At 42.4% G+C, this 27,960-nt stretch overlaps 1 protein-coding gene across 1 annotated transcript; it reads left to right on the top strand.

The window, feature by feature from the left end:
* Positions 1–340: 340 nt before the first annotated feature.
* On the top strand, positions 341–27,368 carry LOC135938574 (cell growth regulator with RING finger domain protein 1-like). Its single transcript, XM_065482288.1, has 6 exons — positions 341–595; positions 1,526–1,677; positions 23,537–23,708; positions 24,563–24,707; positions 24,759–24,866; positions 26,541–27,368. The coding sequence occupies exons 1-6, from the start codon at positions 498–500 to the stop codon at positions 26,940–26,942; spliced, it is 1,077 nt and encodes a 358-aa protein (XP_065338360.1). The 5' UTR covers positions 341–497; the 3' UTR covers positions 26,943–27,368.
* Positions 27,369–27,960: the final 592 nt, after the last annotated feature.

The raw sequence follows: 27,960 nt of genomic DNA, 5'->3' as shown, positions 1-27,960 counted from the left end.
CAATATTTTATCGCGCATTAAATCAATTATATGAAATTAGAAAAAATATTCAAAGCCACAAATCACTAAAGACGATCTCATTCATCACAATCAGCTAAATCTCACTGCAACCTTTTCCAACTACCCCAACTATGATTATTTTTAGAGTAAAATCATAAAATAAAGAGAAATTTTATGAATCAGAATTAAATAAAAAACGAATTACATACGTAATATATAAGCAGTGGAGCTACCTGTGCTCGGCGCCAGCAACTCAAAAGACTACCTTTGCCCGCTAGATGGCAGACAAGGACGCTCGCCTGTCCAATGCGGAGGAGCTGCTGTTGATATTTACTCGGCCTGCTGACGATCATATGATAATAAAAGGTGTTGTGTGCCGGAGCAGGCTGTAAAAGTGGTGCGAGACTTTCTCTCGTCAGGTCTGCCCTGCGCCTCGAACAGCGATGACAGCCAACGAGGCTCCCGTCTGAGAGTGTCCTGCCCAGTGCCGTCCAACAATGTCCACGATGCTCGTGTCCGTGGCCGAGTTGTCCAACATTTTCTCCGTGCTCGCGGTGCTCATCTGCTTCTGCGCCATGGTCCTGTTCATCCTCAGGTACAGACTTGCGTGTCCTGGCCAGGTCGGGACAGGTTGTTGCGTTTTGCCTTTCGCCCGCCGGCACTTTCTTGAGTCGGTCGAGCGGAGAAATTCGCGGAAAAGTGGGCGTGGTCTGAATTTTCCGAACTGTCAAATAACTGAATTTTCGAAATTCGCCAAAATCTCGGGTCGGATGCCAGTTGAGTCGGCGACGATGGTCGACTGTAATTGCTTTTTAACAGCCTGTTCGCGGAAGAGCACTTTCGGCCTCAGAGGTCACTGCTATTTGACAAAGATCCCATCCTTAAGACAGGCGCACGCTTTTTAGATGGATGCCTTTTTATAATATGTATACATAAATAATACGAAACCACTATTTGTCAAACTAAATGTTTAACTTACTAATGCATTTATTTGCGCCGATTTTCGTCTTATGTTGTGTAATATGTTGAACAATATGTATATTCAATTTTTTCTTTCCTTTTTAAAGGCTAATAATTTGTGATTACTGTTGCTATCGTCGCTTTATATTAGTTATAATTACATATTATATTAAATTTCTCCCCTTAAATGTTTTATAGCGAAAGCTTTGAAATTGGAGCCCAGTTTTATTGAATTCCTGCAAATGATATCACAGGAAAATTCAAATCAAAATACATACAGTTCAAAATTGATATCACCCATTAAACATTTGGAATTAAGACATATTTTTATTTCTTATTTTTAACTCTCAATAGCAATTCCTGTTGTTATTATTTTAAATTGTAACACAAAATAATATTATTGATCAAAATTTTCAACTGTAACCTTTAAAAGTGTGTTGATTTTTATGCAGCAGTAAGGAAACCAATACTGAATATCTTAAATGATTTTCAACTCAAAATGATTTTAGCGTCCAACACTTTATATTCCAGTCGCAAATTTATTCATAAATGAATTTCCTGGCAGGAACATGGTCGTATTTCGCCTGCACGGAGACGAGTTCGTGTTTGGTGGAGGTGTGCACCCGGTCCAGCCGCAAATTCCGCAGATGAAGATGATGAAGGTGCACATCCCTTTCACCTTCAAGATTCAAGAATCTTCAAAGTCTTCCTACAATGGTGAGTACCTACTTGTCTATTAACTGTCGATTGGAAAGGGGGCGTATCTAGAAATTTCTTTCAATGAATTTGCGGTAGTACAATCAAGTTTTATTGTTCCGCTCCACCCACGTCGCCAGAGTGAGGTCAAATAGTTTTATTGGCGATCGGATTTGTCCAGCCATCTTCGACGGCAAACACTTGGCGAGGCGCTAATTTGGGGTTGCACCGCCCACTCTGCTCATTTTCGATTCCGTCCAAATGACTCAGGGTCAAGGTGGCCGCGGGCGAGGCCTTTTGGCGGCCTTGCCTCTCAAGGCGACCTGCCACCTGACTCGCTTGCGAATTGGCCACCTCCGTCCGAATTTAATATCTCGCGTCCTAGCCATAGATCACTGAGCTTTGCCGACCTGCTTGAGCAATTTTCTGCCGCGAGCGCACTGGCAAACCTGCTTTTCTGCTTGGCTCTAGAAGTGGAAATTTTCCAAGTTTAAATCCTCCAAGCCGACCTGACTCGCATGCTGATTGTTTTCTGTATTCGCCAAACTTGAGACTTTGAAAGCAGTGATCGGTTTGTGCTGGCAAATTCGCATTCGGCTCCAACTTAGCTTTTCTCGGCCGAAATGGCCAATTAAAAAGAAAACTTGCTTCATATCCAGTTTCGAGTAGCTATGTAACTCGTAAATTTTGTTCGCTGGGTCTTACAAAGCGCAAGAATGGCTTAAACGTATATTGAGATTTTTTGCAGTGAAATAATTTAGGGCGGGTGTGATTGCCTGCAGTAAAAGTGAACTTATTGGAACAATACTTTTCCTTTTACTTTTGAAGGACGCGCATTTTAAGGGTCTCGACATTTTAAATTGTTTTAAATCTTTATGAACATCAGATTTAACTAAAATTTAAACTATTTTTGCTATTACAGCCCCTTTCACACGCCCCAGGCATCTTAAATTTTTAATGCTGCAGTATTCTTCGCCGCTCCTCCATAGCAACAAATATTACTACTTGGTCCACGAATTTTTTAATTGCGCGTTTTAACGAGAAGCTGACGTCCGAAATAACCGGTTAGAGGGAAATTTGATCACCTGGGATTTACAGGAATGGCTACTTTAGAATGGATATTGAATTGAGAAGGCCCATCGAAATTTTAAATATGGCATTAACAAGGACTAATTATTGAAACAATCGTCTTTTGTTTTCTAGTCAGAAAGTGCGTTCACTTGGACTAAGGTAGTCTCAGGGTTCTTATTCTCCTTCTAAACGGCACATCAAACAATTCCGTCACTTGCGTGATCAACTGTTTGACGCAAATAAATTTGCATAACTTAGCGTGAATCGGCGCGTATCCGCAAATCAAATTACGTAATGTGACAAAAATGCGAGGTAAGCCAAATCAGCTGACTAGTGGAAATAAAAAGGCGAAAAAGGTGCGAATCACGCAAAAACTTCGAAACTTTCGGTTTCATCGCTGCGGGAGCTGGTCCGGCTGCCTGTTTGTTGCTTTCGTTTTCTTCTTTTCACCGGTGGGCACTTCACTTTCTCGGGAAAATGCGCTATTCAGGGTGATTCGGCAGAGCTGACAAGTGAGAGCGAGCGACACTCTCTAATAACAAACCCTTTGTCGTCACTCTCGTGTGTGTTTGGCGAGCAAAAAGGCGGCACAAAGGTGCTATACGGCGCAGGGAAAACCTGTTCAAGCACGTTGGTTACATTTTCGGCCATTGTCTTGTTTGAGTGGATTACGCTGTTGAAAATGAAAGGGAGACACTTGCACGGGAAATCAGCCAGCCGAACGTTTGAAAGCTGTAAATTTCGCGTCCTTGTTTACAAACAGAGTGGTTGACATAAAACTGGATTTCTCTCATGTTTTTTTTTGCCAGTGACAGGAAACAGCAAGTTTAGAAATGCATTCTACAACAATGCATTTACAAAAGACAGTCGTGTTTTCAATGTTAAACTACATATTATTTAAATTGCACAGAATCCTGTGCGAAAAATATTAACATTTCGTTGAACTTCCCTTGAAAATTATTCAACGGCTGTGTGAAATTGGCTCCTGTCTGCGTTTTTCGATTCACCGCTTACTAGGCAGTCATGACATGCATATATTTCGAGAATTAGGCTTCTACGCATATTTCTCATCTTGTTTAACACTATTCCACTCATCAGCAATGAGCTTGCTTCTTGAAATAAACGCATATTGTTAAACACACGCTTAGGGTATGTCTGCGCAATCATTACCGAAGTTGAGGAAGAAACCACAATAATTCCTGTTGCAATAAAAGAAGGCAGTAAACATCGGTCACGCAGACAAACCGACAAGAAAACTAAATTTTGCTCATGTATATAGGCCATTCAAAATCACTTCTTGCAACACGCAAAAGTATCTGATAGTACTGATCGACAAATTTAATTCCTGTTCAGCGACCACCTGATTTTTAAGCTTTTACCGTCGTAGAGGTGCGTGTTATAATAATTTCTCCTGCTAGGAGCAAAGTAAATTATTTGCCGCCGCGAGTTAGCCGGCGCAACTGTTATAAATTACGGCAATGTTTTGCCACAATCACGCTCACCCGGTTTCGGCGCTGCCCAGAAACTTCCTCCTGCGATTGCACGTGTGCGCACTTTCTATTTCAATCCCAAGTGCACCTTGCCGGCGTTCGCGCATTTCTTTGATATTGACCTTCATTACGCCCGATTACACGTGGTTTTTTCCCGACGATGGCAGGAAGAGAGGACAGGAGTAAAAGTGGCGAGGAAAGTCAACGGAAATTCGGCCCGTCACGCTGTAACTCATACTTATAGCCGTATTTTTATTGCCACCGAGAAACTCTCTCCGCCAGGTGACTTGCAAATGCACTTTGTTGCGGGCCAGAAGTGACTCACTTGATTACTGTTGGAAAATCACCGAGGAATCACCGGAGTGCGAAAAAAGTCTGCAATAACAGGCCATAGAGAGCTTCTGAATACTAGCGGTCCGCGTGGCTCACAATGCTCACGTGAGTCACGTGTTGAAAAAAAGCCGCGACGCGTGAGTAATGTACCGGAGATTGCATTCACTTTTTGTGATTCCGTTTTTCACGCGTTTCAACTGGCAGCTGGAGTGCGCGCTTGTTTTGTTACGCTCCAGAGCGTATTGTGGACATATCCATAACTCTCCTTCTACCTTCTGGAGGAGGCTCCAGCGATATGTATATATATGGTCTGCCGCCGTGAAAGTCAACGGAAACGGGGGTTCAAATTAGTGTGATTCGCCACGTATTAATCACGCCTGCTGTGAGGAACTTTCCATCAACAGTCCAAGACCATTTGTCTGCTCTCGAGCTAGATTTCTAAAAACAGCACGCTCGATTTTATTCCAGTTTTGTATACTCCAATTTTGTATCATTAAAATCAGATTAGCGAAATACGAATTAGTTTGATTTGCAGGTTTAGGGTCACTATTTTCCCTTTTGTAAAAATACCAGTGCCTGTGCCATTAGACGATCGCTCTTTGACCTTCTTCTCGACCCAAATAACAAAGCGTCGAGCGTCTGCTGCATATGTAAAAGTAGCGATTGCCAAATCACGTAGCTAATCAGAGCATCTCTCGTTAATTGCCGACGCTGCCACGCTTCCAGTCGAAACGCAAGAGGCTCCGACTCAGCGTATTAGGGTGTCGAAAACAATGTCACACATCTCTCCCTCGTTTTCTCCGCTGTCACTGCCTCATTTCGTGCGCTGGCTCAAACTAAGACTGCATTTTGGCGGCTCAAATGTAAAGCACTTAAGTTCCTACCGTCCCAAAACGGGACCGCAAGGTCAGCTGCGGCTAATCCATTACGATTCTCCGTCACGTAGCCGCTGTTTGTCGATTTAATTGCGGATCTTACAACGAAAATATCATGTCTTCCTGGCGGAGATTCTGCGGTGGCTATTTCAGCGCCACGAGATGCTGAAGGCCGCCGAGATTTGTCGTCATTCGGAGCAAATCGAGTCGCGGGGCGCGGATCCGCGGGGCCGAAACAGCTCCTGGAGTGGATTTCCTTCTCGGTTTACGTGACTTTCCGCACATTGACGCCTGAAATAACTCGTCTCGCCTCCTTAAAAAATTCACCTACACTCTGTTGTGACCTCTGGAATTTCCGACTTGGAATCGCTACGAAAATTACACGCGGCCGCAACTTGGCCGACGTCAGCGAACTGCGGCAAAGGCCACAAAATGCAATTATAAAACTCTGGCCAGAACCGAGCAGCAATCAAAATAATCAAAGCGGCAGTGAAAGCAAAATTGGTGCCTATTTCGGTGCAAATGAAATTGATCCCGCTGCTGGCCTTTGATAATAAGAATAAGTAAGTACACGGTGCACAGGAGCTGCTCGCTCTGCATCTCGCTGCTGGTGTTTGCTCGCCGCTAATTGAACAGCTCGGCGTCTCGTGATGTAATCTGGTCCGGCGTCCACTGCTGCTGCAATTAGCTGCGCGTACTGCTGCATTGATGCGCTCGTCATCGCGAATCGCCTTTTTTATTATTATTATTGTCAGAAACTGGTTGCCAATCAGCGGCGCGGCGATCCTGTTTTTTCTACCTCTTTCTGCGATCGTATACGCCAGACACACGCGCTAAACGCATCTCACGGGACCAAACAAACGCCTGCCGGGCGACGGGCCTTGAAGTGCAAAGAAGCGTCGTTGGAACGACTCCCGAGATATTCTCACGACCGATTATGATACAGGTGAATTCATGTCATTCCATGAATGCGTCGGCAATCCCGCTTCCTGGTGGAGTGATCGCGTGTGCGGTCGCTGTGAAAGGCAGTCAATGAAAAACGCACCAAGCTGAATAAATAATTGTCAGAGAACATTGAAATTATTCATATAATATAGTGAATGCAGTATTTATTTTATTAATATATTCGTCGTTTACCCTTCAGCTGTGTGTATTTAAAGCTTCGTAAATGAGGCTAAAAAGTATTTAGTGTCAGTTTAAATCAAATAAGTATGTGTAATTAGCATAAACATCATTCAAACGTTATTTGTTTTACCACAAAAATCCTGGCGGACTGTTAACAGTCAGAACCGTTCATACAAACACGCGCCTGTTCAACCACCAACGTCATTAAAATAATTTTCTTCTAAACCAGTTTGAAAAAAAACTAAACCTTCATCTTGATTAAATTGCTGGTTTTTCCCGAGCCCTTCAAAATGTCCTGGCTGTGGCGCTCAAGTGGCAGAGGCAGCAGTGCGATTGTCCTCTTTAACTCGCGAGTGACCGATCAGTGTCCGCCGGCATTCGGTTGCGCCACACAAGACGATAGTGGTTGAGCAACGCGGCTTGTGCAAGTGCAGCCAGCCAGCGCTCGGAACGGCCATATATTTACGGTGCCGCCGCGTGCGCCGGGTAACAAAGGGTACGTTGTTTCTCTTTCGCTCGCCTCGCGCCGCGGAAGATGCAAACACCTCGAGGGGGCATTTTTGCCCAAGGTCGAGGAGACCGTTTCTGCCGCTTCCTCGCCGCGCCTCTATACTTCCAGCAGCACCTGGGTGCAATGAGAAAATCTAATAATAGTGCCGCCCGCCCCAGGCATTCCTATTCATTGCAATTAATTGATCATTGTCAGAGTATTGTTTGAACAGTGAATTTACTGCTTTTCTTTAGCAAAAAGTGCGGAGGAGTTACTTGTTGAGTCAACGCCGTATGATTAATTGCTTAGTGCATACACAACAAATTCTATTCACGACTGATAATCATATTCAATGATATTGTTGAATATATAAATGCATAATTTAACTATTTACACGCTTCATTTCCATATACACCCGTTTGTGTCTCTAAATCGAAGAGACAGGAAGGCGCCTGTCCTCTCTAATTGTACATATTAGAATGCTCGCATGAGGACAGTCCTCATTACTCTTCTGGTGCGGCTGCTGCACCTCTTAAGAAAATAGCTTAATCAAGCGTGCGCCAGATGAAAGTTGCCAATTACGGAGAGATTGATACTTACATTAAATTGTTGCGAAAGCTGCAGAGGGCGAAATAAAAGACGCTTCTCATTAGCTTGTCGATTGTGTGTCGACGAATGTTATTCAAATATATGCTAATGTGCGATAGATTCGAGTGGTGTAAACAAACGTTATTTACGCTCTGCTTGAGCTTATACAGAGCTCTGACTCACGTCGAGCAGTCGTGACACATGGGTTGGTAAGTGCGCTATTTGTCGCAAAATAACACGCAATTCCACGCTGGTGACATTCGCTGCTGCACCGAAATACATAATACTAATGCTCAAAGTAGTCACATGCTGGGGCTTTAGAGACAACTTGTGCAACCCGTGCAATTATTATCAAACCATTTTTCCTAGTTTTACCCGTATTTTCTGCAGATTATTCTCAATGCGCAGAAGCATGTTAATCAACCAGCGAGACAGCAGAGTTCTCTCGTCATTATTAATGAATATTCACGAAGCGACGTGACGCAAAGCAATGCACCTAAGTCATTTATAACGCTGCTGTTTGCGGGGAGGTAGAGCACGAAATTTTCAATCATGGGCACGTCAACCAGAGTTGTTGCACACAGCGGTTACGGGCATAGTAATCAGCTGGACAAGTTCATATAACGGTCTATGGATTGTTACACAAAAACTGGTTGTCGTTGCACGCCCGTCCAAAAATAAATACGTAATTTGTTTTTATACAGCTTAATGTTCCCAACCCCTAAAACACAATTAATTGCATCAACAGCGATGACGCGATCGAAATTTTAACGCACCGGTGTGAAAAAGCCTTTTAACCGCACGCGAGAGAAAGAAACTCGTCGCTCACAGTACGGGAAAAGGGGGCAACGCACGTTGGTTTTCGTCAGATGAAAATTAACGCCAAGGTTGTCGAAAGGCGGGAGCGTAATGCCTCAAAGTCTCGTAGCCCGCTCTGTAAAGGACAATTAATGCCAGCACAATGCGAACCTTGGGCGAATCAATGATGAAACTCCTCCGCCGCCGACTCAAAACTCACGTCTAGCCAAATGTCGTCGCCGAATTAGACGATTTTCCCATGAGAAAAATTCGCGTTTATGCTTTTGTTTTGCGGTCAGGCGTGTGTCTCTCTCGAACAAAAATTCCTGAGCGCAAATCCACGTGTGCTTGTGTGCACGTAGTTTCAATTGTGTGCGCGCGTTAGCAAGTATAATTACCAGTGGCGAGCGACACAATTGAACTCGACGGGCTGGCTGGCTGGCTCCGCGCGGTTCGTTGCCTTTTGGTTCACTTTCACTCCAAACTAGAGCCGCCGCAGTCGGCCAGTTTTTCGCTGCATTCAAAGCACCATGCGGCCAGCGCACGCAGGACGAGATTATGGACCTTGTGGCCTTGGCATTTATTCGCTGGCCAGTGTAAATCACGCTTCGCCGGCGTGATCACGTTCGCCCGCGCCGAACAGAAAAAGGCCCAGGTTTTGTCGGCCCACGGATAGGTGTAGGGTCACACTGGAACTGGCAATCTGTATCAGGCCCACACTTTCCAGAGAACACGTATATCGGTAGCAGCCATTAAATACCTAATCAACCATCAAGCTGTAGGCGTGTATCGATCTGGAATCAGGCTATAATCAATGTTCAATTGCTTAATTGTTATGTAATGCTGAACCGCGCGAAACACCGTTGAAGTTTACAGCACCTAGGAAGGTATCCGTGTAGAATAATATCTTAAGAAAGTAAAAATTAATTTTCTCTTTTCGTGCTCTGTGTTTATTTTAGATAATACTTATCATTTACCGTTTGTTTAAAATAAACTCCTCTCTATTTTTATCAGTGAAGCATTTTGTGCTATATGTAACGATGCAACACTTACAATTTTCCTCCACCACATTAACCATGACAATGAGGACTTACAAGTATGCATAATGAGGGAATTAGAACATACATATTATACATTCTCTCTCTACAGCCATGATTTATTGAAATAAGGAAATCAGTTACAAAGATTGCACGTATCAGTTTGAAAGGATGTCTTCCACCTTACGACCTATTGAATCAAGGCTGAGAAGCGTAAACGCGATGAATCAGAAGGACTCATCGTTATAATTTTTAATTAGCAACTTTCCATCTCTGATATAAAGTTCTTGTATGAACCTTAAAAAATTATCGCCAGTATCACATCCATCCCTAATTTAATTATCAGCATTCCTGCTTGCAGTGATATACGACCTCTGCCGTCTTAAGAAATGACCCTTTTCTTTCGTGCTGTGATCTGCTGGCTGAAAAGTGCAGTTACTCGCGCTGAGCAGTTGCATACTCACTCATAAACTAGATCGCGTGCTCCTTTCTTCCCTTAGTTAGACGCGCTTTTGCTCGAAAGTGGTCGCAAGAAGTCTTCGCGCCACGGCAATTATTGAGGGCAAGTGGAATTGAAAGGAGTTGCAGCTCAATTGCGATTTCTCAGTACCTTCATTTCTTGACAAATCGTAACCGCCCAAAACCCGCTTGCGTAACTGAAATTGACTGGCAACATTCCTTTAAATTGTTCTTGTCCGGCACAAATTGTTTGAATCGCAGAGCAATGGGCTTATGAGCTACACATTAATTTGCCAGTGAAGTGTGAAAGTCACATTGAGTTGGTTGGTGACCATTTCACGGTGAATTAAAATTTAAAAATTAAGCAATTACTTATGAGACATTTTCAAATAATCTTCCAGAATATATTTAATTAACAATGGAGGGTTCAATTAAGAATATTATGTTGTTTGGAATATTTGCCAAATCTTACTAGGATATTCTTTTCTATCCTTGAATCTGAATTGATCAGAGTCACCCAGAACCTATTGACAGCAGATTTCGCTAGTCATATCCTTACAATTAAATCAAACGGCGAGAAAAATGCCGGAAAACTTTTGCTATGCCTACTCATTATCCTACTCGCTTGATCTCGGCGTTCTGGCAGCCATTCACGCGACTTGAGAAAGACGCGGAAACGGGCATCATTTATATATTTTCGCAGAGATGCTGCAGCGAAGAGGCTGCAAACAGGAGAAATCCATCCGTTGCGAATGGATTGACGCACGTACACAGCCGCATTGCAGCCGACCGAGGTTTATGTACATACATACGCATTGTTAATATGAAATGCAAGCCGCTGTATCATATAACCTATACGTGATAATAAAATAATTAATGCGATGCTGGAACCTTCACTAGCATTGTCTGCGCGTTTGTGCCTCGCCGCATTAGGGCTGCGATGGTCAAGGCGACGAGGAAAATATCGATTCGCGACCGGCATTTCCATGCTAATTATTGCCAATGCACCCATTGTGCGGCACCAAGGCGCGAGTCGTTATCACACCACCTGAGGGCCAGAGTCTAGTCACCACGCTCGCTCCAGGCAAAGCAGGGAGAAAGAATGGAATTGTGTGCGTTTGGTGCCGCGGTCGGTTTCCTTTGTGGATTCACCGCGACCTCCAGCTTATCTGTCGATTGCCACGGCCGTCAAAGACACACATATTGACACGCGGTGGGTTGAGTGGAGGAGCGGACGAGATGGTCATGTGTGATTAATTGCATTCTTGGCCCGCTAAACCCGGACATGGCTTGTTTTGGAATTCGCTTACATTTCACCATGTCGAATCGCAATGCGGCCATTGCAATTAATGCAAATTATAGACGAAAATTTGCAGGCCTTAAAAAGGAGGAGCAGATGAATCGTCAAGGCAAACGAATCTGGAGAACTTGCGAAAACCAGATTGCTTGAGTATGAACCAGTTCCAACCTCATCAGATTGAAAGAAATATCAAATTCTACTTCATGGATGGATCGATGTAAACACAAAAATAAGACAAAGCAGCGTAAGAAACTCGACAATTTAGTAATCCAGACATTAATTATGTGTATTTGAATTTAAATATCTTGTGTCTTTTTGTTGGAGAATATGATTATATCTATTATTTTCTCTCATTGTTCCAATTAGATACAGTGGGGAAATGATTTGAACTAAAAAATTAAATCGACATAAATTGTTGCAGACGTGTTTATTTTAATCATGTGAGCACAATGCGTGGCTTGTGACACGTACTGCACTTGTCCCTTTTATTAATTCAACGAGCATCATCCATTTCTGCCATATGTCGTCCATTATTTATGACTTCCGTAAATGAAAACATCATTTTCAGCACTTGCTTGGCGTCGGCAATTTATATCATCATCTGTATCCCTCGGTCATTTCAACGCTGTGTCGTTGTCCCGGCCGGCTGGACGGGTTTCGTCATTTTGGGTTACATCATAGGCATGGCTAATTGTCGCAAATCAAGCCTTCCAGTGGCAACAAAAGCCGCCTTTAGTTTCGTGCGTCGTCAGGAAATCGCCGCTTCACGCTGCAAAGCCAAACACGAGCCGGCGCCCCACATTAATGCAAACACTCGCACACATGTTCGGGACAAAACACGGGCAAGCTGAGTGAGTGAAAATGGCGTGAAAAATGCTAGTTGACCAAGTGTAACGGTGCAATCAGCGAACAATCCAGGCCGACCGTGATCAAATTGCGACATATTATGAGTGCTGTAACCGCTCTCTTGAAACGATAAATAATATAGGGAATGCCACTAGGAACCTTTATAGGGTCAGTGATGTCAGATCACTTTATAGAGTTGCACTTAGATTTTGTGATGGAAAGAATTGTTAAAATATAATATTATGTTTTATTTAAACGAAATTTGAAAGCATTTTGATAAATATGCGGAAGATTGAATTTCGACTGGTAGTTTCACTAAAACCAAGGCTTTCCAATTGCTCCGCCCAGTTGAACTATTCCGTTGTTGTATTTTTAGCTTTATCCCCTTCAAACAATTTTTCAGTAATAAAATTGAAAAAGTAGTTTCACACGAGAAGGAATTAGAAATTTAATCAACCTCTGGCGTGGCAAATTGTTGGCGTCGAGCAGCACAAAAACCTGAATAGTCGATTATCTGGTTATTCAGGTGACTGACTTAGCATTTCCTTTATGGAACGTCCTGTAAATACACTTCCCTGTGAAGCTGCCTTTGTGCATTGTAGCGCAGCGCGGAGCAAAGTGCCTCCAGACGTCGAGTGCATGCACGGATAACGCTCTGGTGCAGTGCGGCAGGCCAAACTAGGTTTTCTCGAGCGCGATTGCATATATATCCTTTGTTTATAGGCTTTCCACTGGCTTTTTTGACATTTGATGGAAAGTCAGCATGTGGAAATCTCACTTCATGCGGCTCGTCCATACCTGTGCTAATTCACCTACACAGCTAAAGCGTGCTCTTCCTCGTCGGTGCAAGAAAGAAGGCGCGCGCCGTGTCATTTGCGCCGGTGACTCGAGCTGAATTCGAAATTTCCAGGTCTCCAGTCGGAACAAAAGAATTATTGGTCGACCTATTTTCGGTATAATCACGGATCCTAGTGTCATTAAAGCAAACAATGAAGCCTGCCAAAATGGAGAAATTGAGATTAGAGCTGCTTGCCCTCCAAATTTTCCTCGGCTACACGCTAAACTCGAGAGGCAAACGAAGTCGCGCAGTTAGTTACCGTTAATTTTGCATAGCAGCTGATTTAAAGCAGGCACATGTCATGTCGAATTTCGTCGAGCAAGATATTGTTTCCAATCTGCTGAATCACGTAGGCAGAGTTCAAAGGAAATGAGAGCTTTTTGCGGATTTTCATCTCCCGCATTTGCGAATGTAAACATACACGCGCTTCTCAAAGTAAGTTTTCTGAATCGGAAATTTCTCTCCGCTCAAAGAGAGAGCAGCGGCGCATCTCTCCATCAGAAGCAGTCGCGCACATATGTATATTTTCCCGCACGATGGACGCGTCGAAACAAAAGAAGGAGGAGGAAAGAGGCGTGTGTTCCCTTTTGTGCTTTCCCTTTTAATCTGAAAGTCGGAGGAAAACGCGGACGAAGATTATTATAATGTGCATGCACTCCGGCGGACAAGCAAAAAACGGGTTGGGTCGTCCACCGCTGCTTTGTGAGCGAGTGACTTGCGTCTCTGCATTAGTAGGACAAATTGAAATGAATGCAGCAGTAAAAGAGCACAGCACTCTGTGGTGAGAAGAAAGAATGGAAAGAAAGATCCACTCTATCGGCGTGAAAAGTGCACTGAACCTAGTTACGAGAAAGGAGCGCAATTACAGCAACTTGTTAGGTAGGTGCATCTCTCCGAAGAACGGCATTCGATTTTCCTCCTGCCTGCTATCTAGACGAAGGCAAATAAGCCTCTAAGATGTTGAAACTGGAAGCCGTCGGCAGGCGAGCAAAAAACGTGTTTTCTCCTGTAACAATTACGAAAATATTGGTACGTACATAAACCAGATGCTATCCATCTGAGTGCGGTTGTGTGATTGCTCGATGCAGCCGATCGATGGGCCTGCTAAAGCTAAAGGTCAAGTTGCCATACCGGCGAGACAAATCGCTCTGGACTGGACTGCGTTGCCGGGTTTTTTCGGCGGAAAAGCCTTGTTCCTGTCCTGAAACGCAAGCAGCGTGGATTTCGCATCCGCGTGACTGCTTCCCGCTCAAACGGTGCTTTAATTGGCATTTTTATATTTTTAGCGATTTTTGCTCTTGAGGCATGATAGAACCGGTCTCCTATTTTTAGTTCTCGTGCCGGCAAAAATAATTTATTATCTCTCATCAAAATAACCGTACTCTTTTTTTCATGCAATTCCGACGACAGTTTGGGCCACTTGAAAACAACGGGAGAATTTAAACGGTCAAATCTGGCCTGGCAGAACGAAAGTAGCATAAGAGAAATGAAGCACAACAACCAAAATCACTGTTATAGCATTTCTGGCGTGTTCAATATTCCTCTTCCCCTCAATAACCACCTTGTGATATTTTAGCTCTGCGGTGCTAATTAAAGTAATTATATACGATTTACTTAGCTTTAATTTTTTTTTCTTTTAGTGCAGAATCAATTTAGGTCCACTTGTTCTAACCTGGAGAATTTAAACTGTCAGATCAGTCCTGGGCAAACAAAACCGTACAAGAGAATAATGAGGTTAAACACCAGTTTGTACGCAAACTTTTCTGTTTCAGAATTGTCGGGTCCACGTTTGAGGCGTGTTTATCACCATCATTATGTCATATTTTTAGCTCTTCGTGCCGATATAAATAATTATATATGATCTCTCTTTAATATAACTGTACAATTTTTTCTTATATTTAGATTTAGACTTAAGTGTGGGCCACTCGGTTATGAGACGGGATAACGTAATTGGTCAGATGAAAATACCATAAGAGATGTGGAGTGCGACTCCCAATTTGAGTTGAAAAACTGCCTCCGGCATTGTCAGATCCTTGTTTGAGGTGCGTTCATTTATCCATCGCCCCTCACTAACCATATCTTGACATTGATTATAGTTCTAAATATTAAAACGTGTCTGGCGGCCCAAATCATGAATTACTGTAGTTTAATTTTTCATTTATTGATTAATAATTAAATTTATTTAGATAATTCAAACAACAAAGGCTCTAGCCAAAATTTTCCACCTTTTAAATAGTGTTTGGTGAGTCTTAAAAATATTTATTGAGAGTATACCTACTTGTTTCATTAAATTAGTATATTCCAATTTTTATTGGAGCATAATATACGGTAAAAATGTTGAATGTTAATTGGAAAAAAAATAGAAAAAATGGATAAAACTGCTTTTTTAGTTGAGCGAAGTGAACCAAAAGTTAATTGCCTTGAAACCACCTGTTAACGGAACAATGTTTGTTTCAGAATTTCTTAATTTTTATTCCACAGCCGTGCACTGTTAAAGAACAGTAACGTAACATTTTATTTGATTACATATTAATGTAATGTATGACGGTAATAAAGCTAATTAAAATAACTGAAATGTTGCAGCCGCATTCTTTGCGAGATAATTGTATCTCTTACAGCGACCTCCAGCACCAACTTGTCTAGCATTTTGAAATATAGGGAAAGAAACCGACTGTTTTCAAGTGCATTGCGTGGGTTCACTGTACAATGTTTTCTGGCCGCGCACGAAAATCACCCTCCGACTGCTCCTGCGAAAACTCTGGTCCAGTTCTTCCGGTCCAGTTGATACGTTCAATGGGTAAATTTCAATGAACGGAATTAGTTATTCAACCTAGCGAATGCGGCCAATCGCGAAGCAAGCAAATGGTTCGCCTCGGAGGAAATTTCAAATAAAAAATTCGGCTGCTCGGACCTGCCGCTCGCTCGCTCTCTCGCGCGCGCACGATATTAGGTTCAAGGACGGCAGCGACCAAAAAGTGGCAGAAACCGCGAAAACTAGCTAGCTCCCTGCCTCAATGTGAGGTAATCGCGGCGAGGTATGCACTCGTTGGCCGGCCGGCTGTGGAGTGGAGGCTGGCGCCGCTTGGTAACAAGAGCCGCTAGAAACTAGAGCTGGCCACGGACACAAAGGCAGAGGTCGCCGCGAGTGCGGCGTACACACGCGCGTTGCCCAATTAGCGCTGGCCACTCGCATCAGTCGGCGAGCAGGTTGAACTTGGCACAAAATTCACCTGTCGCCAGCAGCGAGAGAGTGAAAAAACACACTCAAGCGCATAGGACACCTACAGGCAGACCCATAAGTGAAGAGCCAAATTTGGAGAGTAGTATGTACTCGAAGAGCGTTACGCACTCTTCAAGCCGGTTTTATACATTCGAGCCATGTTTGAAGCGAAAAACAAGAGATGGTTTTCAAAGATGAATTAAAAACGCCACATTTTGCGCTTTCCAAGTTCAATCTAAAAAAAAGAATTGTTATATTGTTGGCGTAATTGGACATTATTAAAGATTTTTAATTATTTTAGAAAACTAATCAAAGCAAATTTAATAAAAAAATATTAAATCTTACACTTTCCTCCTTTACATGTGTATTTTTTGTTTTTAAATTGTTTGGTCGGTGGATTTTAGTCGGTAACCCTGCCACCACAAGTTTCAAGCTTTAATTTCCGGACCACCGCCAAGTTTGAGGACACCTCGATATATATGGTGGAGCTCAACGCCAATTTGTGGAGCAGACTGTAAACTGGACAATTGGCGGCGCGCGAGAAGAGGCGTTTATTTGCATTGCTCTCTCGTAATTGAAGGTCCCTCTTGCTTGCAATACACTCGCCATCGCACTCGAGTCTTTTTGGGTCGCTTTTCGTTTTCGTGTCAGGCATTCGCTCAGAAGAAGACAAGCGTAATTGCGTAACTTGCTGATCGCCGCGATTTATTGAGGACGGTCGCCCGCAGTGTCAAGTACCCCCAGCAGACACTCCAAACAAACTCCAACGCAATCGAGTCTGCGGACCCGCTGCATCTTGTGTTGTGTTTGCGCATGATTTTAGCTGCTGAGACTCTTGTCATTGGAAATGCAAAACTGCGTGAAACTCAAGAGTGCTGGCGCCCTTAAAAGTGCATCAACAAACGTCGACGAGTAGCTCCTGCTAACAAGTAAAAGTGATTTAGTCGCATTGCATTGAAAAAGCCGTCTATTGATTCTTCTGGCAAGAATAGTGAGTGACCTGCACAGATCGTTATATTTAATTATCCTCGACTAGGCAAGGAGCCGGGAATCAAGAACGTTACGTTGCTATAGATCTATTATCGACGGCTATAATTAGACTTGCGTAATGCAGAGCTGTTACGCACAGTTCAACCTCACTATCATAATAATGCTATTGATTCATTTTTAAATCTTATAGACTAGATTGTAACAATGTTTTATAAATAATGGAAATGTGTTAACAAGTAAAAATAAGCATGGAAATTTTTGAATTTTTTCATATAGTTTTTAAGATATAGTAAAAAGTTGTATTCCTAATGGGAGGATTTATGGTACAGGGAAGGAATCCCTGAGGATCTAAGTAATTAAATAATGTAAATGTGTAATGATCAAGCTCATGGTCATATTTTTCACCGCAGACACAAAAATAATGGAAAAAAAACAAATTTTCAAACAATTACGTGCATGCACTGAAAACCATTTGCAATTCATCGATACAATATAATAGAATAAAAAGATATTTAAAAAAAACTATTAAAAAATTATTTGCCTCGCTGGCATCATTAAATGATAGTTCGAGTTGATTATATCAAAACAACCTAGAAAGGATGCAGAAATCAACAAGAAAAAACTATAGTTTTCTCGAAACTCTATTTACCTTTTTGCCACCTAGGTAAAGTTTGGCTTTGAACTCTATCTTTAAAGATTGGTTTGTGCAATGCCAACCTTTTGCAGTATCGTCCCTCTCGAACAATGCGCTATTTTTAATACGTAATACGCATAATACTTAAAATTTAAATTAAATCATACAAAGTCACTCAACGAATAGAGCCCAAACGTTTGTCTAGCAATTTATCACAAGAAGGGAAAATTGATTTTGACAATTTTCAAATAGGTGTGCCAAAGGAGTATAAAGTGGCCCCGTGCAATCAATCACCCGTTGGACAAATGAATTGGCCCGCCATAAATTTCCAAGCGTAAACACGACGTGGCTGTATCGAGGGCAAGAAGTGGGTGGCTGGCGAGCAAGCGTACAGAGATAAGTGCGGCGGACGAATTTATCGCCGGGTTGCCGACGCGCGGACACCCACGAGCGGACCTGCGAAGGGCCGAGCACGCGGTCCGTCCCGGCGTGTTTTGAGGTTCACCACTTTCACTTTCGCTATCTCGCTCGCTGACCTACTCGTGCGTCATCGCATCTTGTAAAGCGACCCAGCGCTGATATAACGACTGAACGAGCGCGGGAACAAGTGCTGCTGCTGCTTTGCACAACAACCGGCTGCACCGAGATGCAAGTCGCCGGCGCCGCTCTTTACAGACGAGAAATGGGCAGCTGCCGCTAGACAACCGTTGCTGCTTTTACTTTTGACCTGCTCCCGCAGCCGCCACCGTCGCCGCCGTCGCTGATGCACGTTTGCAGAATATATGCTGGCGCTTGCACTTGCCGAGCAATTATAGTTGCAAAAATTATGCTTCCGAGAGAGCGTACACGTAAATGGTACATGGTTTTTATTGTAGCTGTTAGCACGTGTGTGCTAATTATTGTAAATACTGAGTTTTCCGTTTGACGCTGCTCGGCTCGTTAGGCAATAATTTCTGGAAAGGTCGCGAGAAGCAGAGCTCAGTCTAAAACTACGGCATGTGAGTAAGTGAACGAATTGATGTTACGAGTCTCGATCCAGTTGTGCTAAAAAACCTACAAGAAATTTTAATAAATTGACGCTCGTGGCAAACCTAGAGCGTCAATTTTTCCTTCTATTTTCTTAAGCCCTTTTTCTTGGTAAAATATAGAATTATTGTAGTATTTAAAATTACACTGGTTAGAACGTTTCTAGAAAAGGAAAAAATGTGTGTGATTATTTGACAAATACCTGAGAACTGTTAACTCTCCTGAGATGCCTTGGAAAACTACCTGATTTATTATGCTATCGCACCAACTTTAAAGTTGAAATGATCGGCTGAAATTTTTTGTAAAGCTAATATTTCTAGTCTAACTGTAATTGTTTTTTCAAATATTTAATTTGCTAGAGATATTGAGCTTCGCCAAGATTGGCAAATCGGAAAATGTCATGTCCAAAGCTCTTATTTCCAGCCAATCCAATGAAAGAAATAATAAGCCCAACTCTTCGTGAGGAAGCTATTTTCATTCACGCTCAATGTTAATTACAAACAAAAATTCCTCGTTATGCAAGCAGGGAATGATGTGCATTTTAGAAAACAAAGCATTGCGCGGTAGCAATCGCATCTTTGTGTACAGGTGACCCAATATGCATGGAAAGTGCAGGCACAATAAAAATTATCTAACAGTTGGAACAAAGAAATTGCACAAATTCACAAAGTCGACCGGGCGAAACGGCAAACAAAGGATAGGCAGCAACGGTGGTACTTTAGTCGGCGAGAAGTCTCGTCACGGCGAATATCGAGCACACAGCTTGAGCAAGAGTGCAGTCAACCCGACCTGCTTGCTTGCGGAATGAGTGCAACCGAGAGCAGATACACTTACACTCTTTATCCGACGCCACGCCGATGCAATCGGATCACCTAGCGCTCGCTCGTGAACGCAGTGCCGCACATTCGCGAATTTCCTCGCGAGAGGCTCGCTCGGCTGGCGAAAAGAGGTCTTGCACTCTCGGTGCCGCTTGAAGAAGATTACATAAACAAGCAGACATTCACCGCCACGGCTGCCCATTGAATTAAGAAACCCGATTCATTCGAGCGCATGTTGTTACGTTATCGCGCTTGCTCGCCTGACACTATTTTCATTAATTGCAGAATAATTTTATGAGTGTAGAAAAAGAGACAAGTTGCTGAGAGCAGAGTTGCCGCTTGGGATCACGCGGCGAAAACAAAAACTGGAAACGCCGCTGCATCTGCATGCTTGCGCTCCGGTTTAATTATATGGACGCGCGCAGAATGGCTGTCCTGTCCTGGCTGTGTTTATCTTTCCATATAAGTGAGAACGGTGTGATTCAATGTGTAATGAAGAGGATTTTAATCCTGAGCTAAAGTAAAACAAGATTTAATTGATAAAGAAATTGCGTCAGAGCACGCGATATTGTGTTATGTTAACAGGAAAACTTTTTTTAATTAAAAAAAAATTACCAGCAAGTTGGAGAAGTTTCAGGTTCTTAATCTTCTCTCTAGAGCCTTCGAGCTGTTATCAGGACGGAGGAAAAATTGGCCTTTTCAATTTTCATATTTACATTTTCATGCGCATATTTTAAAAATGCCGGAACATCCTGCGAGTCTGTCAGCGTTCACGAACGGCAAAGGTCGTTTTTTGATGCGATTCTCATGGGTATCTCGTTTTGCATTTGCAACGCATGCAAGCCTCTTTTATCTCCGTCTATATCTGAGGAAAGTAATTGTTTCTGCTTGGCACGTGAGAACCACTAGATTGGATTTTGAAAACAAAAGAGCTCTGCTGTGACAGTTATCAAAACACAACTCGTGGATTGGCGCAATCGAGAACGAGGCCGCGAGTTTATTTTGCGGCCGCGAGTTTATTTGTATCATTTTTTTATTGGCCTCTGCTAACGATTGCTGATTAATTTGGTGGAAAGTCCGCTGGCGAAAGAAAAATGCACATCAGGCATGGTCACAAGAATTTAGTCTTTTAGGCAAACGCGACACTATTCGCCTGAAAAATTAAGCAGTGACGATTCTAGCCCAAGCCAACTCACAAGGCACAAGGCATTCACCTTTTGTTTGACCTTCGCAAGGGAAAATTTTCTAAATTGGCCATAATATAGGACGCAGATACGTTTAACACGCGCACAATCGTTTGTGTACTCAGTCGGTCCTAGCTTTTAAGTTAAATCTACAAATAATGGCCAAACGTTGGAGAGGATTAAAATTGTTGTCATATCTCTCTGAGATATTTTTTAGATGGGTGACTACTCAATTAGTGCAAGTGAAATTTTCAAATTAAATTTGAGCAATATTTTCTCAAATTAAAGTCAGACATTTTTTAATACCTCTTAACCATATAGACACGATACCAATGTAGTCAAGATTTCTGACAATTTTTATTCTTAGTGAACTCTTAAGAATGCAAAAAGTGGAAATTTCAGATCACGTGAGCCAGACTCGTGACTTCTGTGTCCCTCGGCCGATCGAAGACAGGGCCGAAATGTGATCCGCGCGGAAAGAATGACGACGGGCGGCCAAAGTGATTCAAACACAGTTTACTTATTATACATAATCAAACAAAACATCTCGGTCGTAGAGCAGAACCCAAATAGGATTTTCAGCAGCGAGATCGTTCGTTATGCAAGCACGAGAAAGAGAGAACTGAATTCAAGGTTAGCTAATATCAACGTGCTCGGCAGTCTGGAGAGGGAATCCACTCTCTTACGCCGCTCATGCTTGTTTGGTGCGATAATTATCCGGCACTCTCGATCTTTCGGTGCCGTGGCCCGACCGCTGTATAACCGGCAGTCATAAAAAATGTGAAAAAGCCGCTTCTGGTATCGTCTGTGTGCTTTCTACGCGGGCGAGTGAAAACTACTTGAAAATCGCTCAGTTTGAGTCACACTTGCGGCGCTGGCACCTCCTGAACCTCGCAAAAGCTCATAATTAGCGGGACATTTCTTCTCGCCGTTAGCTATTTTTGAGGCACAAACGTGATTGAATTAAACACGTGATCCAGTGTAATGCTTCTTCACATTTTCATTTTTGGCAGTGCTTAATTTTGGCTCTTGGTATAAAAATTCTTCACTTTGAATTAGCGCTTCGTCGCAATTAATTTATTTTTAATTGGGCGCCGTGACAATGAAAATCTGATAAAATACGGTGACTGGAAATTAAGATTAAATCTATGTAAATATAAAGTCAATTACGTTCAATTCAGTAACAGGCGTAGTATTCTCAACAATTAGTTAAGGCTAGTTGGCAATGTGTGTACATTTTAAAGAGGCAACAGCTTCATGACAGCAAAATTTAATTTAAGAGTCCGCGTTGCGTGAAATTTTAATCAAGTGATTCATGATCACAGGCGCGTTTCGAGAACAAAGCAAGGGATCTATTACGCGTGACGGAAAACCAAGTTACCGCGGCCACGCAGGAAATCTCTTTCCGCTCGTAAATTCGCATCATTACGTTCTGCAGAAAAGTTCGTATTCCCTTTGGCGTCTGCAGAGGCAAAATTTTGCGCACGAACCGCCTTCTCGAAGCTGGAAAAATATATATTATCGCACAGCAAACGAAAAAGACGACAACGGTTTCGTTTCAACTTCCAGGTTGAAGAAACTCACGCAGAAGCAATCGTGCTGAGCGGCGCGGCAACTACGAACTGGATTTTTTTGCTCGCCTCGTGCAAAAGTAAATGGGCGGCTCCACGACTGCCACGAGCGATCGAAAACGTTTTAGTTACCAACGCCTCGTTCTTTTCTTCTGATTGGACCTAAACAAAACACTGCCACTGACTGAAAACTGCATCGCCATGGTTAGGAAATGATTATCATGACGTCAAATCAGAGCCCTTGGGATTTGATCACATTAAATAAAGATGCATTTTTTATTTTAGCTGTTCTCACTTTTATTTTAAAAGAGTACTACTTATATTTTTTCATTATTAAAACTAAAAATGGCCCTTGCGCAAAAAATGAAAGGATGTGAGCCATCAGGGCTTTGTAGAATTGATTCCTTTTATAAAATTCAAGCAGGGCTTCTATTGAAATAAATCCTCCATTTTGAGCTTTATATTTCTGCTCTGGGATTTGAAGTTGCCCTGCCTTCGCTCCCCATTGTTATCAGCCAGACAGGATTATCGAGATCCTTTCCACCAACATCGATCCCCCTATCCCCTATTTTTGTAGGGCCAGGCAGGAACGGAATCGGGAAAATGATGAACGAGCAGAAATTGCCTCGTTTGAAAGAAAACTGTTAGGTGGAACCCGTAAGCCGCGCTTTGCACGCCGAAGCATTTATTTTAAAATTTTGGTGCGGTTTAAGACTTAAGCTAAAAGGCCGAGTCAAATCGAACTTTGTCTGGCTTGGCCTTTCTCTATTTCTCTCTACAAGAGGACTAAAAGAAAACAACCGTAACCAGTTATTGCGTAGTATTACCTCAGTGCTATGGGTCAGTTTTAAATAATCATTGCTTGACCCTTAACCTTTAGTCCGATTGCCAACCTCGTAAAATTTATTCGCAAATCGAAAAACATTTGTTAGATTTGCGTTTGCAACCACAGATGATAACAGGGCATTGTGCTTGTTGGTTCGGGTGGAGCAAAAACACCCTTTACGCAAACAAAACTTAATTTCACGCTTCGTTTGTTAACCGGACACGCAATTTTTCAAGCACTCCGCCCACTTGCAATTTGATCCTTTTGTAGCAACCTGTTGTTACGTAGCAGTAAGACGTTCAGACAAACACAAAGATGAGAAAAAAAATCCACTATACTGACCATTCCTGTTCTGTTTCAGATTTGCAGTGCACGCTGTCGAGCCAGGTGAACTACACGCTGCACTCGTTTTGGGGCGTCTCAATCCGCGAGCTGCACCTCTTTCTCTGGCGTCCTTGGGGTGCCATCCAGACCGCCGTCAGACAGAAAAGCCTGCTCAGCGGCTACTGCCAGCAGCAAGGCATCACCCTGCAGTACGTGTCGACTAGTCAACTTTATTTGTTTTCTCTTTTATTTAGTTTGTGATTTAATTTTTTAAATAGTCATTTAAAGCAGTTATGATTTTAATGCCTCGTGGGCACTCATACGAGAATTTTGGTCAGGAATAGCATTTGATTTGTGATTGAAATTGCGAGAGAATCACTGTGAAGTAGGATCAGAATTTTCATTTTCTCTTTACTTCGTTTTTACATCTCGAAGCTATGCTCATAAAAACGTCAATGCTCTTTTTGCAACTATGTGAGTTTTTTCGTTTTGCTCGTATAATTATTTTTGCACTCAGTTGATCACATTTTATTATTACCGTTTTTTTCTGTTATCTCTTTCGAGTTGGGTAGGCACCTGGTAGCCAGCAGCTCGTGAAAATTGGCCGTTGCGTGCACATTGCAATGTGAGAATCCGAGCGATATTTGGGATCAAGTGAGGGCTAATGCGCTTAAGTTTGACACCCTTGCTTTGCATTTCAATGAAAATTTCATTCTGATTTGGGAGGGTTGCGAAAGCTTTCCGACTCGTTATTTGCTGGTTTGCACCTTTCCAGTATGCGTTAGATAATTAATTTCGCGGGACAAATGTCTAGCGTTTCAATAAAAATACCTCAGTGCGGGGCAGTAACACGAGCTGGTCCTTGTCTGGACTGGGCGTCCTCCAATATGAGGCCCGTGCACCCATGTTATTCGTTCGCGATGTTATTGGGAAACGGAGTTTTCGCGAGTTTTTTGCTATCAGGGGTCGCCCATCTCGAAAAAGGTGAACTAATTAAAAATAAATTAAACCAAAATATTTTAGCACATTTCAAGCATTTGGTTCATTTGTCACTTTTTTCCAGGAAAGGTCCACATGGTGACAAGACGATTACGATGCAGCTGCCAAGTCCGGACAGTCTGGACCTGGGCACGCCGCCGAGACTGTGTTACCCGCTGGTGATTTTCCTCATTCGAGACGACACCGAGACGCCTCACCCTGACGAGACTGTAAGATTCACTTGTTGTATGTTAGGACAAAATGTGCATATTGCGTTGCAGGTTGCTCTGATCAACGTGGTGCACATCAAGGACTCGGTCTGCACGCTGCCAACCAGCATCCTGGCGCAGTACCTGAAGCAGGCCAATGGACAGCTCTCGTGCCTCAAGGTTGGCCGCCCGGCAGTCCCAGTAGCCACCACCGGCTCTTCGCACTGTTCGAGAGAAATCAAAATCCGAATCAAATCAAAAGCCCGTCTAGAGTGGAAAAATGGAAATTGGGTCTGGGTGGTGTCTTTCAGCTCGCCGCATTCGCGAATACGAAATTGCCATCGGTCGGATTGCTGCCGACGCAATTTATCGTTCGCGGTGGGCTGCGCACACGATTTAAGCCGCACTGCTTACGCTCGATATTCATTTTATTATGTGCAAGGAAGTGTGTTTCAGGGATGCTCTTGGAGTGTGATTGTTTTACTCTAGCTGAGGACCGAGTCGTTGGCCCATTGCGTGGAGAAGGCTGACCAGATCACTCCTCGAGCTTCCATTCAACCATCCCCTTTCACTTTTAAATAATGGACTGTTTGGTTGGCTATGAAAAGTAACAGTAGTCAGCCACGAACCGACATTAATAGTACATCTAGACAAAGCATAAATTCGGCTTGTTTTTGCTTATACTTGATTCCTTCATTTTCTCTCTAGACCCTGACTTTTATACCTATATTTTTTTAATTGACTTCTCAATGAAATTCATTTTTGCAAGGTTTCATAAATTTTATTTAAAAGAACTGAGCTTTCAATTTCTCTTTGCCATTTCTTCGAGGGAAACGAACTACATCCCACTTCATTTAATGCTTTTGCAAAATAGTATCATCAAAGTTAAAAAAATAATTAAACCGTACTCTAAAGGGAAATAAACCTCAACTATGCTTTCTTCTAAGCCAAAGTTTAATTTAAACATGTTTTGTTGCTGTGGGACGATTGTCTTTAAAAAATTAATGCCTCTGGAACAAATTATAATTAATTATTATTGTTAAAATATTGACACAAACATAATATAAGTTAATTCTCACTTGGTTAAACCTGGGTCACACATTGCGTCACAATTCTATTAATTTTTTCTTTTGTGGTATAAAATGACTTTGTAAGAGTAAAAGAAGTGAGAAAGAATACCACCAAAAAGAGCATTTACTATTTTAAGCACAAAACATATCCAAATTGAGCTGAAAAATATTACCTAAATACACTTCTAAATCGGTTAAGAAAACGTCTAAAACCAAATTTAGTGCAATAAAAAGTGTAAGAATAAATGATTATTTAATAATTTTAAAATCCAAAAAACAAACAGCCTAGTCACCGTTTAGAAGTTGCACAATGGAAAACGTCTATGATAGCTTAAAGAAAAGCAAATCGCATCCAAATCAAATTGGACTCAAAACTAGCTTCTAGTTTTCAAAATTTTATACAGCATTTTTTTTAACTCCACCAAGAAGTGACAATTACAAATATAATTTGATTGATTTTCAATTGATACTTTCAATAAAATCCAACAAAATACGGTATAAATGTTGTTAAAAGGGCTGCGATTGTGAATGCCAGTTTACCAACATTTTAACTTTTGGCATAATATTATTTCTTCCATGGGGGCAAAACTTAAAAATTTCTTATTTGATTGTAAAATTTTGAAAGGCAGGAGAAAATTTTAAACTTGATTTTAATGGGGTTTCTAAATATCCCGCATTTCTTTCCCTCTCACTGACGAAATGGCTTTTTGACTGAAACCTTTGCAAAACGCCGCCAAGGCCACTGCATCACGGAACTAATGACCCTTTTTTCACTTCTTCACAGCCCCTGTACCTAGCGAACGGCAACCCGCTGGGCTACGACGATGAGCCGCCATCAGTGTTCTGCGAGGCCGGGCTCAACTCGGAAGCGGACAAGGAGGCGGCGACGCCAACGGCGTGGGGCCCGACGTGCACTAGCCAGGAGCAGCTATGCGTCGTGTGCCAGTACTTCCCATTGTCGCGGGCGCTGCTGCCGTGCCGCCACACGTGTGTCTGCGCCAGCTGCTTCGGCAAGCTCGACCGGTGTCCCATGTGCCGCAGCCCGATCCGCAGCTTTTTCTGCATCCGCAAGGAGGACTACCTGCCGGTGGAGGCGCGCTCGTCCTCGGACGCCAAGTCGGTGCCGCTGCACCGCTGGCTGCTGCAGTGGAACGACCGGCTCACCGACTTCTTAGGCTTTCACTGACCGATCTGCAGCGCCCGCTTAACGTACATACACACACGTGAAAGTTCCTTCCGAGAATAAAATAAAAACATGGACCGAAATGCAAAACGATGATGATGATTTGTATCAGTAATTTTCTGTTTTTAATTATTTTTAATTGATTATTGTGATCTGGCGAATGCTTGTGGTGAACCCTGTGAGTGCGTTGACACTTTGTCCTCTTCTTCCTTCGACTTTGCTTTGCATCTGCAAGAAACGTAGATTTGTGCATTTTCCTCCACCCTCGTCTCTTGGATTTTGCGTCTCTTTTGTAGTATAAGATGTACGGATTATTTCTCCTGTTTTGTTACGATGGCTAACCGAGTGACTGACTGAGTGTGCAGCATCACGACTCTTAATTAATGTGTATTTATTTAGCTAATTAAAGTAAAAGCCACGAAAATAAAAGCTGTCTTGTTTTACTTCTTCAAAGCCTCGAAAACTCCGCAGGTTTTTGAAAATATTAAGTTCTATGTTTTTTTTGCAGGCATTATTGCTGCACGTATTCACAATAATTTGTTGGTTATTTGCCCATGATCATGAATAATTGAACTATGGGAGACAGAAAATTCTAGCAATATTGAGGACAGGAAAATCATTTTTAAATTATAACTGCCAAGCAGCAGAATTTTTTCATCTCTACAACTGCTTATTTTGAATTATAGTCAGGATTAAAATTAAAACCAGTGTTAAGAAAATCTGACTCAAAATTTTGCTGTTGTTGATTTGGCGTACTCTATCTTACTGACTTAAATATGAAAAATTGCATTTATCACTGTAATTAAATTGCTGGAAGAAACCATTATCAAATCACAGCCACATTATTTTCCTCACCATCAATCAGACTTTATATTTCCCATATTTAATGCCTATTTGGTTTCAAAATGTTTTTATCAATGCTAATTTTACATTTCACCAGTTTCCTTTAAGATTGTCGAGTTGAGTGTGCTACAATTTTTATAAGAGTACTTTCAGGTTGCCTGGTTTTTTTTCAGGAGTT

Source organism: Cloeon dipterum, chromosome 3 (genome assembly GCF_949628265.1).
Source record: "Cloeon dipterum chromosome 3, ieCloDipt1.1, whole genome shotgun sequence".
NCBI lineage: Eukaryota > Metazoa > Arthropoda > Insecta > Ephemeroptera > Baetidae > Cloeon > Cloeon dipterum.
The sequence above is the reverse complement of the archived record's forward strand: the minus strand, read 5'-3'. Positions and strand labels throughout refer to the sequence as shown.

Coding starts and splice junctions, on each gene's coding strand:
- LOC135938574 (XM_065482288.1), top strand. CDS start 498: ATGTCCACGATGCTCGTGTCCGTGGCCGAGTTGTCCAACATTTTCTCC. Junction 596..1,525: donor ATGGTCCTGTTCATCCTCAG/GTACAGACTTGC, acceptor ATTTCCTGGCAG/GAACATGGTCGTATTTCGCC. Junction 1,678..23,536: donor TTCAAAGTCTTCCTACAATG/GTGAGTACCTAC, acceptor GTTCTGTTTCAG/ATTTGCAGTGCACGCTGTCG.